Genomic DNA, 20,885 nt, shown 5'->3' with positions numbered 1-20,885 from the left:
TTTTTCCACAACTTTGGAAGTATGCTTGGGGTCATTGTCCATTTGGAAGACCCATTTGCGACTAAGCTTTAACTTCCTAACTGATGTCTTGAGATGTTGCGTCAATATATCCACATAATTTTCCTACCTCATGACGCTATCTATTTTGTGAAGTGCACCAGTTCCTCCGGCAGCAAAGCACTCCCACAACATGATGCTGCCACCCCTGTGCTTCACGATTTGGGATAGTTTTCTTCGGCTTGCAAGCCTCCCCCCTTTTCCTCCTAACATAACGATGGTCATTATGGCCAAACAGTTCTATTTGTGTTTCATCAGACCACAGACATTTCTCAAAGTACGCTTTTTTTCCCCGTGTGCAGTTGCAAACCGTAGTCTGGCTTTTTTATTGCAGTTTTGGAGCAGTTGCTTCTTCCTTGCTTATGTCGATATAGGACTCGTTTTTACTGATGGTAATAGATACTTTTGTACCTATTTCCTCCATCTTCACAAGGTCGTTTTCTGTTGTTCTGGGATTGATTTGCACTTTTCTCACAAAAGTATGTTCATCTCTAGGACACAGAACGCTTCTCCTCCTGGATGAACCAGACTTGTCGGTCTGCAATTATTGTTTGATTTTCTTTTGATTTTTTTCCCATGATGTCAAGCAAAGAGGCACTGAGTTTGAATGTAGGCCTTGAAATACATCCACAGGTACACCTCCAATTGACTCAAATGATGTCAATTAGCCTATCAGAAGCTTCATATCATTTTCTGGAATTTTCCAAGCTGTTTAAAGGCACAGTCAACTTAGTGTATGTAAACGTCTGCCCCACTGGAATTGTGATTAAGTGAAATTTGTCTGTAAACAATTGTTGGAAAAATGACTTGTCATGTACAAAGTAGATGTCTTAATCGACTTGCCAAAACTATAGTTTGTTAACAATGAGTTTTAATGACTCCAACCTAAGTGTATGAACTTCCATCTTCAACTGTAAATAGCTACGAGATGTTTTATTTGGTCGTACCTGAGCCTGAAGGTCAGTGACATTGCGCCGTGTTTCCCAAAAGCCCGGCAGTATCCTTGGACTTTGTCTCCCATTTTGTTTGTAGGCTATTGTTAGCTTGTGAAAGTAGCAATGTGTCAGACGTGACCTCACAACCTAAGGAGCTACACAATTGCCAAATCTACTGCCGAGCCCACTGGCAGAACTAGGGCCTAATCTGGAAACCACTTGATTACAAATAATGTGTAATTAGTCATATCGATTTACGTTCAAAAGAAAGGAATTTTCTAACTTGGCTTTAATGTATTAAACCGTTGTTCTACCTAATGGGATATTGCCAGTGAAGATGTCGTTCCTGTATTACAGTAGAATTAGCAGAGGGAAAATGCCCTTGGGTCTGACGTGTTTTATTCAGCGGTGTAGAAGGAAGGATAACCTTTGCACCAGCAGCCTAGTCTCATGTTTAATTTGTATCTCTGTCTCCTCCCCTGTAATGTGATTGCGTTCTATTTATATTCAAGCCTCTTCTCTCCTGTTAAAATATACACTCTCCTCCCCCATAATATTACACAGAGGGTTTTTAAACGCTGAATGTATTTCTGAATAGGAGTCGTGGTCCAAATGCGTTAACACCTTTTTGCTTTGTGTGGATAATTGAAGTCGCATGTTAAAGCTGTATGCAAATTATGTTTTCCTGAGACGCACTTCATTTTTATCCCCGACTCAAACACTTGGTTGGAGCTGGGAAATATTATTTTAGTAAAGGAAAGTGTATTTAAAAAAATAAAAATAAAATGGCATTTTTTTCCACCATTGTTATGACTTGAATGCCAATACTTTGGTGGTTGTAACACATTTTTGGTTTTGAAAAATCTAATAGACGAGTCAAACGTCATAGTCCACACTACAATATTTTTTTTCGCTAAGAAAAAATAGTTTTTTTTGCTCAATGAAATTGCAGTTGGGAGACCTGCACAGTTTTGAGTAGCCTATCAATAGGCCTAATATAGGTCACTTAACATTTGATGTAATGCAGCACAGGAAATGTGTTTACCAGTGTGTTTATGTAACAAAATGTGAGGCCTCTGTGTAGCTTAATTTGTAAAGCATTTTCCTCAGGCTCTGTAAAGGTGGAGCCGCATCTTGGGTGACAATGGCGCATTAGGCTGTTGCTTTTAGAGGCCCTAATTTTTCCAGGCTGAAAGCAGTAGCCATTTGCTTTTTGTCTTGCCTCACATGCGTGTCATCTGCATTATGCACATCATGACCGGAAAAGGCTCCAATCAGAGACCACTGATGAAGGTCTTTCTCTCCTCCTGTCATTTTTCTTCCCTTTGCCTTCTCGCTCTCGCGCTCTCTCTTGCGCGCTCTCTCTTGCGCTCTTGCGCTCTTGCGCTCTCTCTCTTGCGCTCTCTCTCTTGCGCTCTCTCTCTTGCGCTCTCGCTCTTGCGCTCTCTCTCGCTCTTGCGCTCTCTCTCGCTCTTGCGCTCTCTCTCGCTCTTGCGCTCTCTCGCTCTTGCTCTCGCTCTCTCTCGCTCTTGCGCTCTCTCTCGCTCTTGCGCGCTCTCTCTCTCTCTCTCTCTTGCGCTCTCTCTCGCTCTTGCGCTCTCTCTCGCTCTTGCGCTCTCTCTCGCTCTTGCGCTCTCTCTCGCTCTTGCGCTCTCTCTCGCTCTTGCGCTCTCTCTCGCTCTTGCGCTCGCTCTTGTGCTCTCTCTCGCGCTCGCTCTTGCTCTCTCTGCGCTCTCTCGCTCTCTCGCTCTTGCGCTCTCTCGCTCTTGCGCTCTCTCTCGCTCTTGCGCTCTCTCTCGCTCTTGCGCTCTCTCTCGCTCTTGCGCTCTCTCTCGCTCTTCTCGCTCTTGCGCTCTCTCTCGCTCTTGCGCTCTCTCTCTCTCGCTCTTGCGCTCTCTCTCGCTCTTGCGCTCTCTCTCGCTCTTGCGCTCTCTCTCGCTCTCGCTCTTGCGCTCTCTCTCGCTCTTGCGCTCTCTCTCGCTCTTGCGCTCTCTCTCGCTCTTGCGCTCTCTCTCGCTCTTGCGCTCTCTCTCGCTCTTGCGCTCTCTCTCGCTCTTGCGCTCTCTCTCGCTCTTGCGCTCTCTCTTGCTCACGCTCTCTCTTGCTCACGCTCTCTGTGGTTTTATTGCTTTCTCTTTCTCTCTCTCCATCTCTTTCTCTGTGACTATGAATACTATGTAGATTGAAATAAATCTGTTTAGATTAATAGCTTATAGGCCTAGTTGGCTAAATACACTCCTTGTATCTTAAACACATTCTGTACTTCAATCTACAATGTCAGGCTCATCGCTTCACAGGGTGTATCGGCACCATAGTACCTTTTCCTACTTTTGATTAAACAGAACTTGAACATTAACACTGTTGCACCATGGCCCTCATTTAGACTCTTATTTTCTAATTTCTCCCTTATCAGCAACAGATAATCATTGTGACTTAGCCTGGGGAGAGGAACAGTTGATCAAATGGTTTAGGAGTAAAGAAGAGCTGGGGAATTGATGTAATGTACAGTAATAACAACGTGACTATCTCTAACAAGCATTGGCTTGCCAGTTGCCATCATGCTCTCTCCTCCCTGCATTTGGGATGTGCACCACCCCCATGAACAGCTTCTGTTGTAATGGGCCTCTCTAAATATAGTTACATTTTAGTCATTTATCCAGAATGACTTACTGGAGCAATTCGGTTTAAGGGCCTTGCTCAAGGGCACATCGGCAGATTTTGTTCACCTAGCAACCTTTCGGTTACTGTCTCAACGCTCTTAACCGCTAGGCTACCTACCACTACATCCATTTTAAGAAGTCACATGAAAGCAGTTGTAATGTGGGAGGAATCACCTGGAAGGTACCATGGAAAGGAAGGTAGCCTATATTCCAGGGTCCACACAAAGTGCTTAAAGTACTTGATTTCGGCACTCTGAAGTTCAAGTACTGGAATACCTTTTTAAAATCAGACATTTTTTTTTTTACTAGTTGGTACTTGAAAAGTACATTAAAATGAGAGGAGAACAGAAAATGATCAAATAGTTATGTTAATGTGAAAAATCTTAGAACAATTTATTGGTCTTCCGAATTAATTTCCGGGCAGACTACAGCGTTTTATTTCCTCACGTTTGATGCTCTGGTTGCCAGGCGAGCCTGCTCATTTCACCCACACTGTCACTCTGCCAGGCAGGTACAGAACTGTCTGATTAGTCACCGCCAAACGTCACATTTGATTAAAATGCTGATGTTGATGTTTATGACTGGGTTTAGCTTTTCACAGACCCAACCAGGGATGTAGTGGAGGATAAATGCGGTATACACACTTTTTTTATTTTGGTGAAATAGCGTTTACTTATCTTTTTTAAAATTGGGTTAGTTTGGTTAGTTATCGTATACCCACTTATTATTGTGTTCCCAGGGCTGAATAACGCTCAGAAGGCTTTTCATCGGAGTTCTAATCACGCCTACCTCTGAACGAGTGGAATCATGAATGATTCATGTATGCTCGTTATGTTCGTTTTCTCCCCAGGATTTGCCTTGTTAACAGCACATTCATTCACTACTCTGTCCAATGGGAAACTCCGCCCACGACATAGGTTGAGAGGTGAAACAAACTACCTCAGCCCAGACCTACAGTGGCAAGTGGCAGAAAGATGCCGCTAACAGTAGGATTTTGTTTTAAATCCCTCAACTCCTGCCGTGTCAACAGACATTCCCAAAACAAAACCCCACCTGCTTCTCGGAGAATGAGTGTACAACCTAGTAAATAGTCGCTGATTTTTCATTCTGATGTCTAGCTAGCACGGTAGCTCAAGGGCGCTGGCTAGAAGGATAAAGTTAGAAGCTAACATTGAATGGAGCCTGACCTCAGCAGGAGCAGTTGACTGAAATTAAGCTAGCTATAATCAAAAGATGAGCTTCTATACTTTCTCATAACAAAATACCTTTTCTTTACAGATAGTAGTGAGACACAGTGGTGAGTCAGGCTGCAGTAAATGAAGCAAAGGCGATACACAGAGAGAGAGGAAGCATTTAGGGGTGGCAGGTAGCCTAGTGGTTAGAGCGTTGGGCCAGTAACCGAAAGGTTGCTTGATCGGATCCCCGAGCTGACAAGGTAAAAATGTCGTTCTGCCCCTTAACAAGGCAGTTAACCCACTGTTCCCCGGGTAGGCCGTCATTGTAAATAAGAATTTGTTCTTAACTGACTTGCATAGTTAAAAAAAAAAAAAAAAATGTAAGCAAGCAGGGCGAGAGGTCAGTAGTACAGTGGTTCCCAAACTTGGGGTCCGGTACCCATGTGGGGTCCACAAAAATTTTAATGGGGTCCCCTGAAATAATCTTTCATCTTATCAAACACATTAACATGTTCATCTTCAAATGTGTATAGAATACAACATTTTTGTCAACTAAGGGCCTTTTACACTGCCCGAATTCACTTTCATGTTATTCAATTGAAACCCTAAAGAAGCACTAGTGCAATTGTCAAAATTCTTTAATGCACATATAATTTTTCATCACAGAATTCAATGTTTTGAAAGAAATGCTTCCACAACTATTGGGAATAGTATGGTCTTGTTTGACTCTAGCACCGGTGCATATTAGTTCTCTTCAAATGGGGCCCCTTCGTAAGTGTGTTTTGTAGGAGAGGTCGACCGATTATAATTTTTCAACGCCGATACCTATTATTGGAGGACAAAAAAAAGCCGATACCGATTAATCGGCAGATTAATTTTTTTGTAATAATGACAATTACAACAATACTGAAGGGACACTTATTTTAACTTAATATAATACATCAATAAAATCAATTTAGCCTTAAATAAATAATGAAACATGTTCAATTTGGTTTAAATAATACAAAAACAAAGTGTTGGAGAAGACAGTAAAAGTGCAATATGTGCCACGTAAGAAATGAGTCTTCAATATTCCCAGGTAAGAAGTTTTAGGTAGTAGTTATTATAGGACTATTTCTCTCTATACCATTTGTATTTAAATATTGACTATATGGATGTTCTTATAGGCACTTTAGTATTGACAGTGTAACAGTATAGCTTCCGTACCGCTCCTCGCTCCTACCTGGGCTCGAACCAGGAACACAACGACAACAGCCACCCTCGAAGCACCGTTACCCATGCAGAGCAAGGGAAACAACTACTCCAAGTCTCAGAGTGAGTGATGTTTGAAACGCTATTAGCGCGCACCCCGCTAACTAGCTAGCCAATTCACATCACATCGTTACACCAGCCTAATCTCAGGAGTTGATAGGCTTGAAGTCATAAACAGCTGAGCTGCTGGGAAAACGCACGAAAGTCCTGTTTGAATGAATGCTTATGAGCCTGCTGGTGCCTATCATCACTCAGTCAGAGCAGTCTATCAAATCATAGACTTAATTATAACATAATAACACACAGAAATGGGAGCCCTAGGTCATTAATATGGTCCAATCCGGAAACTATCATCTCGAAAACAAAACGTTTATTCTTTCAGTGAAATACGGAACCGTTCTGTATTTTATCTAAACGGTGGCATCCATCAGTCTAAATATTCCTGTTACATTGCACAACCTTCAAAGTTATGTCATAATTACGTAAAATTCTGGCAAATTAGTTCGCAATGAGCAAGGCGGCCCAAACTGTTGCATATACCCTGACTCTGTGTGCAATGAACGCAAGAGAAGTGACACAATTTCACCTGGTTAATATTGCCTGCTAACCTGGATTTCTTTTAGCTAAATATGCAGGTTTAAAAATATATACTTCTGTGTATTGATTTTAAGAAAGGCATTGGTGTTTATGGTTAGGTACACATTGGAGCAACGACAGTCCTTTTTCGCGAATGCTCACTGCATCGATTATATGCAACGCAGGACACACTAGATAAACTAGTAATATCATCAACCATGTGTAGTTATAACTAGTGATTATTATTATTAAGTGTAATGCTAGCTAGCAACTTACCTTGGCTTCTTACTGCATTCACGTAACAGGCGGGTTCCACGTGAGGCAGGTGGTTAGAGCGTTGGACTAGTTAACCTTAAGGTTGCAAGATTGAATCCCTGAGCTGACAAGGTACAAATCTGTCGTTCTGCCCCTGAACAAGGCAGTTAACCCACCGTTCTTAGGTCGTCATTGAAAATAAGAATGTGTTCTTAACTGACTTACCTACTTAAATAAAGGTATGAAAAAATTGGCAAAATCGGTGTCCAATTAATCGGCCATTTCGATTAATCGGTCGACCTCTAGTTTGAAGGCACCAACCTGAGTCTTAGCCTACTGAGACTACTTAATCTGGTGTCAACCTGCCTCAATGGCTAACAACAGCAGATCAACTGATGAACGCCTGCCTTTCCCCTTCCTCTCTCCCTCCTCCATATTTGATGGCTTGGTGGTGACGGGCCAGAAAAGACAGCAGGCCCAGGAATGTGTTGTGTGATGGATGTCAGTCTGCATGGAACACGTGGGATTCCTGTTTGTGGAACCCTGCGTGCTGTACGTTGCGCCCCATGACCACTCCAAATGGATCTGCCTCCGCTAGCTCCACTGCACTCGGAACCCCGCTAGCTCGCTAACGCCGCCGCCATGGACAAATGTGTTTTCTTTCAACAGTTGTCACACTAAACTTCCACATCTTTTATCAGAGTTCATTTGCCTCCCAAACCACCCCTTCATCATTTGTTCACCGTGGCGTTCGATATGTGTTTTCCGGCAGTCAATGCGTACAGAATGACTCTTCAGCATGAAGGTCTCCTTTCCTAAAATATGTAAGCACCCGGAGGAATGATGATGACCGAACACCCTGCCTTTTTGTGTTTTGTGGGTCATTCTTATGAACACAAATGGATTATTATCCCAGCGTTATGAACACAACTGGATCTGCCGTGTGGAGTGGAATGACACGTGTGCCCTTGCATACTAGGTCAAAAATGTGATTACAGCTTGGGCTGTAAAGGACTAAACGTCATGTAGCCTGGCTGTGGCAGACGGATGGAAAGACAACAGAGGTTGTTGTACTGGACGAGGTGTTTCGTTTGATCAGGGCAGCAGGTGACAGACACCCCCGGTTACAAAGCCAAAGTGGTCTGAAAAGGCTGAAGGACGCTGTCCATTTGAACGAACACTACACTGCCATCTGCCACCCAGAACTCAATTAACTTGTTGTACTTCTTTTCCCTTCAGAGTAACGCAGGGCTTGACATTCAATAGTAAAAACAACAACATAACTGGTTTGTCTATGTCCTCTCTAAACGAGCTTACTGTTTTGGCTTACACCTTCATAAATTGGATGATAACGTTTTGGACTTCTTAAATAGTACCAAGTGTAATGCTACATCCCTGTCATTACGAACAGCATAGCCTGCATCTTGGACCAAAACCCAAAGGAATGCATGGGTTTTCTTTGTCTCGCAGCATTGTGGTGTAAACAAGGTGCCCACTAAAAGTACACTGCCTGAGTTGAATGGTAAAACAAGACTTTCCTGTGCTGAAGCTTTGGAACGTTCCCAGTGCAACATGCCGTGTGTTTTATTTCTTTCCACTTTCCTCGGTTACATCCTCTCACGGCAGCTCCGTCAGCCTATCACCTCCCTCACCAAAATATGAAGAGGCCCGTTTTTGATAATGATTGGATGTGTTGGTTATCAGAGTTTGGGGGGAGGCGAGAGAGAGAGGTGCTCTTTTTAAAGTCGTCTCATTCCTTTCATCATAGCGCATCGTGCCTCTCGCTCCAACGCACTCCGTCAGATGTGTCCCAATCGAAAGTCCCCCCCCCCCATTAGAGGACCGGGGCCGAGGCTAACAGAGCACTTCATCACTGTCCAGGTAGGCAGTGGGCGTCTGTGCCAAAAGGCCAGAAGCAGACAGCCACAGACAGGCAGGCAGAATTGAGGTCTGTCTGTCTCTCTGGCATGCTGTTTGATGCTCTGGGGAGTTTTCTTGGTATTTTCAGCATATCTGTGGATGTTACCAGCCACCCTGACCTCAGACACTTTCCATTTTCAACCCTCTTCCTCTGTATTAACCAGCCCCCACGGGGAGCACCTCTCCTCACGGGCAGGCAGACATGCAACAAAAAACTTCCAGAAATAATGCACTTCGCTTGGGCCCTCCATTTCCGCTGGGTGAACTCAGAGGGGATTGGGAGTGAGGTGGGTGGTGAAAGTGTTTGTCCAATTTCTTATTTTATTTTCTCTGTCACGGTCGCCCGCTGAGCAGGTTGGTTCATCCTCTTCTGCCTGTTTACATCCCCTTCCATCCCTCTGTGCCGCAAATCACACTGGCTAAACCCGAGTGGCCCGGCTATTTGTCCAGCGTAGCAAAAACCTCCTTAATTGTTTTTAGCGGGCACGGTGGACACTGGTGATTTGTGTAGGTAAAAAGAAGCTGCCTGTGTCACCTGGCAACCAACACTGCTCACGCTTCAGGAGTCGCACAAAACAATGTCTGCGGCTGCAGCTAATCATCACACCATTAGGGTCAAAGAGAATTAATGCGATGTATCCACCGACCACTGTTATCATTTGCCATATTAATGGACAGGCGTGTTAAGCCTATTTCTCCATTACATATGGTTTATTTCACATATTTGTGTGTGTGTGTGTGACACAGCAGTGCTGTAATTAGAGTGGAACAGGCATACAGCAAACAGACGGCGTTTGTCCAAAATGGCACCCTATTCTCTATATAGTGCACCACTCTTGACCAGGGCCCTGGTCAAAAGTAGTTCACTGAATAGGGAATAGGGTGCCACTTGAGCCGTAATCCGAGTTCATGATGAGAGCGTGAGAGGCTAGTATTGTAGTGAGGTAGCATGCTGCAGCTGTCTAGCTGACTTTGAATGGGGTCAGGGCATTCTGTATTCTACGCTTCCTCTCTCCGCCTCGCGATCTTTAGCAGCCCCGCACCTTCCATTAGCCGGAGAAGACTGTGTCTGTCGCTCGATCCGTCGGCAGTCTGAATACTGCTGATCCATGCTGATGACTCTAGCGGGTTTATCACTGTTGGCATCGGCCATCTGTTACGCTGGGGTGGAGGATAGTAAAAACGGACAACGCGCTGACACACCAACCAATCTGGCTACACTGGGAGGAAAGGAAGACAACCCACACGTACCCACGGTCACAGACACATACATAGACATGGCATTTTTCACTAAACACCAGGCCTAATGATGTCATGGCATTTCCCACTGTAAACACCAGGCCTACTGATGTCATGTAATTTCCCACTGTAAACACCAGGCCTAATGATCTCATGGCATTTCCCACTGTAAACACCAGGCCTAATGATGTCATGTCATTTCCCACTGTAAACACCAGGCCTAATGATGTCATGTCATTTCCCACTGTAAACACCAGGCCTAATGATGTCATGTCATTTCCCACTGTAAACACCAGGCCTACTGATGTCATGTAATTTCCCACTGTAAACACCAGGCCTAATGATGTCATGTCATTTCCCACTGTAAACACCAGGCCTAATGATGTCATGTCATTTCCCACTGTAAACACCAGGCCTAATGATGTCATGTCATTTCCCACTGTAAACACCAGGCCTACTGATGTCATGTCATTTCCCACTGTAAACACCAGGCCTACTGATGTCATGTAATTTCCCACTGTAAACACCAGGCCTAATGATGTCATGTCATTTTCCACTAAACACCAGGCCTAATGATGTCATGTCATTTCCCACTGTAAACACCAGGCCTACTGATGTCATTTCCCACTGTAAACACCAGGCCTAATGATGTCATGTCATTTCCCACTGTAAACACCAGGCCTACTGATGTCATTTCCCACTGTAAACACCAGGCCTAATGATGTCATGTCATTTCCCACTGTAAACACCAGGCCTAATGATGTCATTTCAGTGGCATTTGGAGGTGTGCAGGATATGCACTTTTGTTTTCCTAAAGAAAAACAAAGGGCCTGTTTTACAAGCACATCAATTTGTCTGGCGGAAGGGGCATTACTTTTTATTGGCGGCATGGCAGGCACCCCAGGCAGGCAGCTGCATTGTGCGAGGGGTGATATCTGCAAAACGTGTCTTTTGATTCAGACAGAGCCATTTCTCCTGGAAATCATCTCCTCACATTAGCATAGATGGCTACTTCTATGGGATCTGCAGCCTGCTGTTAGGAATCTGTGTGTCGTGTGTACTGCCATTTCTCACATGCTGTCAGGGGCTCAAGATGGGTTGCACATACACACTCCCAAGTCAAATGAATGTAGCTGCTCACGTGGAGGTGGTTCTATAGCAGCCGCAATCCCAGCAGCCCTGTGACACGCATGTTAATCACCTAATAAATTCAAGCTAATTCTACCGCTAATCTCATTCTAATATCATTTAAGGAAAGATTGGCCTCTTAAACGCAGAAAATACTGTTGTGCGTTAGGCTGTTTCTCATATTTTGTTTTCAATTCCCTCAAATGTTATGTTTAGTAAGTAATGAGGTTTGCGGGATTGTTTTAAGGAAACACCTGTCTCTGTGATTATTTCTGGAGACTGTTTTTCTGTTGACAGAGTGAAGCCCGTGAGACACACGTCCGTTGTCTTGTGCAGCACAAATGAATATTGCCCAAGAGGAAATAATTTCTGCAACGTTTCACAATATAATGGAGAAGTGGGCAGACATTTATGAAAGATTAAGTGTGTGTGTGTGTGTTAAATGTGTAAGTCACACTTCTATTTAAATCCAATCGAGTATTTTCTCATTCAGAGCATTTAATATTTAATTTGATCATTTAGCCTACCTTCTGCCCCGTTTTATATTAAAATGCATTTGTTGGTTTGGTCAGTCTTCATGCAGTTTAGGAATAAAAAGTACTATCTTAAAGAATGGGTATGCGAGATTGTTTCTTTTATGATTTAAGGCTTTTGATTTAGAATGGACACACACGAACACACACTGCAGCGTGGTTTTCCCAGTGGCGCATGGCTGTAGCTTTCATGTCATTTGTGTCGTCTCATCAGTGTTGTCGGCGCGGTGGAGGCGATGAGGGACGTTACTTGATATTCAGCGGATAGCTTTGTCTCCCAGATGTAATCACCAGCAGGCCTAGCTGCCTCCACTGCAGAGGACAGTCACCGGGGGAGATATAGAAAATTGTTTATGTGTAATGATACAATAACAAAGAAGCTAAGACTGTAAAGAACAATCTGGAAGCGTGGGTAAAAGGGTGATTTTTCTTCGGTGGCATAAATACTCTACAAGCTGGGATATGTAGTGTGATGATGAAATCAGGAAAGACTACTTCTAAAGAATCGGCCTGTCTACGTTTTAATTTGGATGCTGGGCAGCGCTACTGAGGTCTGTGTCAACATGGGGATTGTTAGAGACGCCTTCATGATAGCTCTCTGCAAATGTAACTGTAGGAGAAGAATTGGGATGGAGCCACCAGTGTTTTCACTTTAGACCTTAGAGGAAAGTCTGCTGCATGAGCTGTGAATGACTTCAACGATTCCTGTGAAAACTGCCCATGTTAAAGGTTTAACATTCGAGTTAACAATCAACTCTTTGAGTAGCACCAGTTAAGTCTCAAATGAGCTGTGAATACTCCTGTAAACCCCAGAGGGTCTTCTCTCTCTTTCTCTCTCTCTCTCTCTCTCTCTCACTCTCTCCTGCGTGCGGACGTACATGTGGTGTGTGTCCGTAATATGTGATAAAAGACATCTCCATATTTTCCATTGCTGCCTCAGTGGGAGCCTCAGTGGGTTAATTTAGGATATTCTCTTGCCAGTGGCCTTTGCTAAGCAGAGATATTGTTCAGGGGGTAATTCACATGTTGTGAGGGCAGGAGTCTCAGTGTGGTGGGAGTGCCTGTTTTTAGCCCCCCCCCCTCTACTCTTTTCTTCCCTTGCCTTTTGTAAGTGTGTTGATTGGATTGTGTTTGACAGATATGGAGTCTGGAGAGCGGCTGGCTTCCCCATCGTCAGCCCCGTCCTCCCTGCTCATCACCTCCTCCACTGTCTCCTCCGCCGTCTACTCCCCAGCCCCTGCCCCTGTCTCGGCCAAGACGCCCTCCCCCAAGTGCAGTCTCACCCCCAGCCCTGCCACCTTGGGCTCCCCTCTCACCACCTGTGGTACGTACAGACTCTTTCTGTCGCAGACACACACACTGATGCACAGATGAATCACGTCACATGCAAACACACTGGTTGCAAAATAAACACAATACAAATATTTTTGATGCTGGTTATATTTGATTATTTTCCGACTGCAAATGAAACAAGGAAAGAGCATTCCTGAGTGTTAATTATGAGGGATCATTAAGAAAAGCATCGTCTTCTAGCCAGTCTCTCACTTTTTATTTCCTGACTGTTTGGCTAGAAAAAAAAAAAAACATGTTGAATTAATGAATGCCGACAATTAAAAACCCTCTCTGTTTAAGAATGTTGCTCTTTACAATCTCCAGTTCAGTCGTGATTTGACGGGTCTGTCAGTCACCCCAGAGAGTGCTGCTGCCACTGCCTTTAATATGTTTTCTCTGAATACTAATTGTGGTCCAAGCCATTATGCAGTGAGCAACGGTGATGCATAAACAGTCAGATTACCCTGACCAGAAAATGAAATGTACATTTCTCAAACTGTGATTTTTTTCCCCCTTTCTCTCTTTCATGAGAAGAATTGCCAAAAATGTGTTTCTCTCATGCTGTTACAAAGAAAAAGCCATTAGAGATTCCTCCAAATAAGCTATTTTGGACGTAAAGCTGGAATTAAATGTCGAAAGCACAGTGGCACCACTGAAGTCACGTTGCGGTTCTGAGAATAAAGCGTTATTTTGAGAGATTCTACACACACACACACACACACACAGACACTTTGGAAAGCAAAGAAAATATATTATGTATCCTGTGTTGGTCACACTTTCTAAGTGATTGAATTACACTTGCATGCTATACTTATGGTATTCATTCAATTACAGTTATCTCACGTAGTACTTTTCAGATTGTTGCGATGCAATTTTTAGCTACAAATTCTCAATCGGCTTCGGAGATTACTAACCTGTTTAGGTTGAAATGGGGAAACGGGTGTTTCATTTCATAGTGCTTTGAATCGATAATGGATTGGAAAATGTGTCTTTAAGCTCATACGTTGTTCCACTGACGGGCTTGATTGAAAATCTGAACTCGAGGTTTATCTGGCAGTGAAATGGATGATGATAAGGGAATTAATCGGTACAGTTCTTTTAAGGTCACAGATGCAATCAAAAAGTATATGTTGGTTGATTTGAATTGACAGGCAAGTAACTGAACTCTAATTTTTAGCATTTTTATGGCAAACTTGTGTGTATGCCTAACTAAACAGATCTCCACATAATTTAGGCCTACATCAGTTACTATCTTAATAATACTAAAATGTTAGGGAAATAAAATTACAGGAATTACCTGCAGCTAATGTGGAGATGATAATTCTCAATTTATAGTTACCATTATCTGTATTAGTCACTTTCATTTGTATGGTTGTGTGTGTGTGTGTGTGTGTGTGTGTGTGTGAATATTTTATTTTAATTTAAAAAATAATAATAATGGGAAAGCTGAAATCACATGCTGTAAATTGTAAGCGAGCTGCTTGGAAGATGGGTTTATAGACCAGTCACGAACCCAGTGGCAGACCATAAATGCTTCAATGTAGAATGCATGAAAAGAGGGATCAGTAATGGAGCGTTATGTTATATTTTTTGGAGATATGTTAGGTCAATTTTGGCCAACTATTGCAAAGTAGCCATGCAATTTCGGCCAACTATAACCAGTAATCTGTGTATATAAAGAGTTGAGCTTTTTTCTTAGTCTTCACCCATATGTCATTATACCTAGTGAAAATAAACGGGCTAATAATATTTCGATTTTGTATTATTAAAATAAATCAAGTCAAGTTTATTTTTTTTTATTTGAGGGATTTAGTAATGTTATGAGGAAATGTGTTCAGTCATGTTTTTGATTCATGCCCATCACCTGGCACATGGTACTGCCTGTTCGAACAGCAGGCACAGGCTTCTTTGCATGGCTGTGGCGCTAATTGAGTTTCCATGAAATATGCTACTTCGGTACTCTCTGACTGTGAGAGAGGACAAAGTGGCTCGTCTCGCCAACACGGACATAGACTGTGTGAATATTAAAGTCATTTCATTTTCTTTTTCGTTTTTTTTGTTGTTGCTAGAATGGTCCGCTCAGTAACAATTGCCACGGTTTTCCCGGGAGTCCTGGGAAGAAGTGATCAGAAAGAAGCACTCTGTTCCAAAATGTCCCATTCACACAGATGCACTCTGTCAGAGATTTTGTGCTTAGTCTCTCTATTTTGTCAGCCTTCAGAGAGTAGTGGAGAAGCAGGAGTGATCTGTCAGGTGCATGGAGGAGGAAATGTTGCATTATCGGCTGACCAAATGTCCTGCGGCAATTTAAAAATACAGGAAAAACCAAACATGAAATTAACATCCTTGCAAATAGGCCTACTTTGTCGTTTTTCTCGCCCGCCAAAACTATATGCAGTTTTACTTTTATTTTGACAAGATTCTGCAAAATGTTCATGATGCAATTTTTTTTTATTGCGATAGTCATATTCAAACCGAGCAATAGCCCCAGGCACTTTAAACATGCATGACGATCTCACTCTGAATAGAATCCCAACAGCCTCTTACAACCATGTCTCATATTTACTAAAGCTTGTTTGAACAGATCAAGCAGAATCCGTGGGAGTCTTTCTCCTTTACACCCACTAACCAGCGTCTGTATTGATAACTCATATAACACTCTCTCTTTCAACCAGAGGATGTTTGCTGACGATCCTTAAGGAGACTTCATACGGATACCTTTATTTTGCTGTGGTGTTTCACCTACATGGCTTATGTATATTTGATTTAAATCCTACACACACACTTCAATTTGTCGTCTTCCTACTTCTCGTCTAGGAGACCTGTTTCGGGTGGCGGGCGATCATCATTTCAACATGTCTACGGTCTCAAGTGCCTTTCCCATCTTCAACCACCCAGCGTTTGGTCTGTACACTACCAGCTCAGGCCACTCAGAGTTTGGAGGCCTGGGGTCCTTGGGGATGTCTGCCTTGGCTGCTCACTCCCAGCTAGGCTCATTTCCAGGTATGAGAGTCTTTCCAGGTAGGGTAGCATTGAATTGCATTCTTTAGAAAGTGGATACACTATCCTAAGTTTTTAAATCTAGTAATCAGTGGTTTAGTTAGGGATTTTATGAGCTGAAAATGCATCAGTAATACACACAGTGAATCTCAAATGGCAACCTATTCCTTTATATAGTGCACTGCTTTTGACCAGGGCCTATTCGTCAAAAATTGTGCACTACATAGGGAATAGGGTCCCATTTGGGACACAGTCATTTGATCAGTTCATTCTGCCTTCGGGGAGCTCACAGAGTGTGTGGTTAGCCTCAACCAACTCCCACAGAGAGCCCAGCTAGCATGCATCACCTTTATGGTATCGTCCATCAGTTCAATAGGCAGCATTCAGACTGTGACGTTTATAGATTGGGAAGGATCATAGGACCACCTTGACCTCAGAGAAAAAAAAGATTGGACACTATTACACTTTTGAAGTGATGTTTTGTGGCATTACATGATTTTTCTTTTGCTGTCATTCTCAGAGGAAAATAGTTTTGGTTAGCCTTCAGGACCAGTAGACAGTATATGGAGAATGTGAATATGTAACTATACTTTTAAACATTGTAATGTTCTTAACAAAAAAACATTACATTTTGTTGTACTAGTCTAGAATCACAAATTATTCAGGAGTGTGTAGTTTTCAACTTCATAAAACGTGAATGGCTCCATTTTTTTGAATTGCTTTTAGCCATTTTAACGGGAAAGTGTTTCTGCAAGGCTGTGTTTTTGTAGCTGTGAAATATCCAGCATGTTTGGAGCTCAAATGTGGAGCCATCCTCTGGGATGAGCTCATATAGTCTGTCTTTAATTTAGAAATTCTTAACATGTTTACAGTAAAAGGGGATGAAATCAGTCAGTGGAAAGCACTGGTCATCTGCTGAGATCTCTGTTCAAAGAGAAACCAGAAAGGTTGAACAGCAAAAACGCTGACTGTCTGAAACAGTGTGTCATCACAGAGCTGGATTAAGCAACTGTAATAACTGTGAAATCAGTCTCGCATGGATTCTCTCCCCTCTCCCTCTACACCCAAGAATGGTGGAGGGCAGCTGAGGCTCAGGGGCGTGGAGCTGCAGCCTTCTTCCCCCATCTCCTGGGGCTCCCGCCCATGTTCCTACCCCAACTCCAGCAGAGCCACGACCCCAGCCCCTTCCAGGCCCGCACCACCAGCAAGAACGGACGAGCCACTGCCGAAGGTAGACGGACAGAAAGACTGATGCACACACACACACACACACACACACACACACACACACACACACGCACTGCCATATGTTTTCCCTACTCTGCAAGCAATTTAATGAAGCAAGGAACTTTTCCCATAAAAGAGAATGATGTCCTTATGGGCACAGGTACAATATCAAATATGTTTAATTGACCTTGGAGGCAATAGGAAGACATGTTCATCCATAATTCAGTTTGTAAGCAGGTGCCGGGTGTCTCAACACTGAATATGTTAACCGGGGGATCCTCTCACTAATATAATGAGATTTTTCCTATTCGTAAGTGCTTTGGCAATTTCTGATAACTCATCATTTTCCAGAACTCTCGTCCTCTCCAATACTCACTACTAAAATGGTTGTTCGTAATGCATAGTTGTCTAACAGTGTGTTCTTGTCCTGCCCATAGGAGTGAATGGCGCAGTGAATGGCAACAGTGTCTCCACTGTGTCTGGGGGAATCTCCACCACCGCCACTATGTTCTCAACACAGGGGAGCACTGAGAAACTGAAAGGCACCAACAACTGCAGTGGCAAGATCCGCATGAGCCACCAGGACATGGACCAAGTGAAGGAGAAAACGAAAGAGAAAGTTAGTAGTGAACACCAAACACATATCTGGCAACTAATAATTATTAGGGCTTACTCTAGGTAAAACAAGTCCAAAAAAAGGACTAGTTTGTGGTGAACACATCTGGCAACGTTAGTAATCCCACAAGGGTGAATGCACTACAGTGGGTTTATGGCTGAACTGAGTTGGACTCAGCTGGTTTGGGTTGAGACATCTGAGATGTTTGCTATGGTATTATGCGACCTTATTGACTGAAATGAATCCGTCACTGTTCCCCGTTTTTTTTAAAGAAACTCTGCAAGAAACTGGTGGAGGCGTCCAGTGACAGCGAATCAGGGTCCTCCTCTGATATCTCCAGTGAAGGCTTGAACAGCAGTGAGTCAGATGACCTAGATGACGATGACGACGATCAGAGCAACGACAGCGACGATTCTAACTCGGCGAAGGAGAGTGTAAAGAGGAAGATTAAGGTGCGTTTCATTGTCATGTTAACTTTGGGACTTAAGGCACTTGTACGGTCGCATTGTCCGTGTTGGCTTGTTAGAACTTAGTAGCCATGTAGGTGGACTCATGCGTACACTATTTGAATCTTTCTGGCGCAGGCGTTCCTCTACCAACTCTCCTCAACAACATCCTGTGAAATTGCAGAGCGCCAAATTCAAAATACAGAAATGGTCATAATAAACATTCATAAAAAATACAAGTAATATTATACATCGGTTTAAAGATTACCATCTTGTTAATCCAGCCGCTTTGTCAGATTTCAAAAAGGCTTTAAGGCGAAAGCATACCATGCGATTATCTGAGGACAGCGCCCCGCATACAAAAGCATGAAAAACATTTTCCAACCAAAGAGCTGCATCACGAAAGTCAGAAATGGCGATAAAATAAATTGCTTACCTTTGAAGATCTTCATCTTTTTGCAATCCCAAATGTCTGTTACACAATGAATGGTCGTTTTGTTCAATAAAGTCCTTCGTTATATCCCAAAAATGTCAGTTTATTTGGCGAGTTTGATTCAGAAACTCGCCCAACATGCCTACAAAGGATCTAATAAGTTACCTGTAAACTTGATCCAAACATTTCAAACAACGTTTCTAATCCAACCTCAGGTACCCTAAAATGTAAATAATCGATACAATTTAAGTCGGAATAAACTGTTTCCAATACCAGAGAAAAACGAGGAGCCCGCTCTCATTCACGTGCACCAAAAGACTAGAGTCCACCTGAGTGACACTTAGAAAGAATGACTACTTCTTCATTTAAAAAAAAAAAAAAATGAACAATTTCTAAATACTGTTGACATCTAGTGGAAGTCATATGAACTGCAATCTGGGTCCTAATAATTTGGCTTCCCCATAGAAAAGCATTGGAAAATCCAATGACTCAAAAAAGTCCTCTGGGTTTCAGCTGCCTAATCAGTTCTGTTATACTCGCAGACAATATTTTAACAGTTTTAGAAACTTTAGAGTGTTTTCTATCCAATACCAGCTTCTGGGCCTGAGTCACCTTAGTCATCCAAACGTCTGAATACTGCCCCCTAGTCTTAAGAAGTTTTATTAACATGCCATGTCTGTGTGGTTTGTCTTTTGAAATTGTTACACTTTCCTCTTTGTTCTAAGCACACCGTGATCCTCTCTATGAATGTGAATCTCAGTTAAATGTCAAAGGCAGCTCTGCTAGTGGGTGGCGTGCTGGGTGTCCGACCTTGCTGCCCATCAGGGCTGCCATTGTTGGCTGGGTGAGTCAGAGCTGACGTGACACTGTCCTCCTCCCCCTCTTCTCTCTCTCAGGGCCTGACACAGAGCCCTGCCGACAGCAAGAAGAAGAAACCCCGCGCCGCTGAAGGCGAGGAGGCTCGGGACAGCCGGACTGCTCTGCTTCAGAAACATCCAGATGAGGCCTTTCTCCATTCCCACCACTACCCGCTCCATCCCTCACCACAGCCCCCAGCACTGCCCCAGTCCATGGCCCTAGTCTTCCAGAGCTCCAGGACCAGGGAGGAAGAACTGAAGCAACACACCAGTGTGATCCAGGCCACAGGGCGGGCCAGTATTAAGCCTTTGGCTCTGGTCACACAACCACGCAGGGAGGCCTCATCCTCTCCTCAACCCGTCAGACCCTTCTCCCTCTCCTCCTCACCTAAATCGTACCCCCTTTCTTCCTCACCCAAACCAAACGCAGTCTCTCACTCTCCCAAGCCCCTCTCCCTCTGCTCCTCACCCAAGCCCCTCAGTTCCTCACCTAAACCCTTGTCTCTGTCCACCTCATCCAAGCCTCCCTCTCGGTCTTCGTCCCCAAAACCACCCACCCTCTCGCCCTCGCACAAACCCAAATCTCGAACGGCCTCCCCCAAACTCCCCAACCTGTCTGACAGTATGAAGGCGGGCGGCAGAACCTTCTTGGATGAAACCTTGTTACACATCAACAACTTTAAATTGAAACAGGCGAGTCTAGTGTACTGCTATATGCAAATTATTTGCCTTTTCATGGTTTTGTGGTCTGTTTTCCACTCATTAAAAGCAGACTATTCGATTGAAGTCTTTCCCCAAAGTAATGCTGATGACAAAAGTTTTTTTTGTTGCCAAACACGCCTTAGAATTTCTGATATGGATATTTAATAGCTCCCTTTTTTCTTTTTGACTATCATTGTTTCTGACGTGCAGATTTGAAAAGGTCAGCTGGGTTCCTCTCCACAGGAAATGAAACGTCTAAGCACTGTTATCAGCGGTTTGATTGTGCTTCATGTCGGCTCGCCCTGTACACGACTGAAAGTGACAATGCAGTTAGCTTTATTGGAAATACTTCACTAAAGCTGACACGCAATTAACTCCGTACTGCTTTAGGAAGCCCGTTGCTATCCAGTTATCAAAATGGAACATTTTTCCTTTTTCAAAGGATTAAATTATTATTGTTAATCTGAACAGTGGTGATAGCATGTCAATCTATAACAAAACCTTTGCAACAGGATTTTAGTACAGCCAGAGTTTAGTAGAGGT

The 20,885-nt window shown here is 43.4% G+C and overlaps 1 protein-coding gene across 17 annotated transcripts in view; it reads left to right on the top strand.

The window, feature by feature from the left end:
- Positions 1-20,885, top strand: part of LOC118385994 (bromodomain adjacent to zinc finger domain protein 2B-like) — an 86,764-nt gene that overhangs the window by 39,562 nt on the left and 26,317 nt on the right. For 15 of the 17 annotated variants that reach the window (XM_035773305.2, XM_035773301.2, XM_035773300.2 and 12 more), the window contains 6 exons: positions 12,868-13,053; positions 15,879-16,082; positions 17,131-17,292; positions 17,726-17,907; positions 18,177-18,356; positions 19,680-20,333. In XM_035773305.2, the coding sequence (XP_035629198.2) occupies positions 12,868-13,053; positions 15,879-16,082; positions 17,131-17,292; positions 17,726-17,907; positions 18,177-18,356; positions 19,680-20,333 (1,568 nt within the window). The remainder of the gene's footprint in view (positions 1-12,867; positions 13,054-15,878; positions 16,083-17,130; positions 17,293-17,725; positions 17,908-18,176; positions 18,357-19,679; positions 20,334-20,885) is intronic. The other 2 variants (XM_035773315.2, XM_035773303.2) reach the window with 1 other exon arrangement.

The sequence above is a fragment of the Oncorhynchus keta genome, chromosome 7, assembly GCF_023373465.1.
Source record: "Oncorhynchus keta strain PuntledgeMale-10-30-2019 chromosome 7, Oket_V2, whole genome shotgun sequence".
NCBI classification, from domain to species: Eukaryota; Metazoa; Chordata; class Actinopteri; order Salmoniformes; family Salmonidae; genus Oncorhynchus; species Oncorhynchus keta.
Note: the sequence above shows the minus strand (reverse complement) of the source record. Positions and strands in the feature narration are given on the sequence as shown.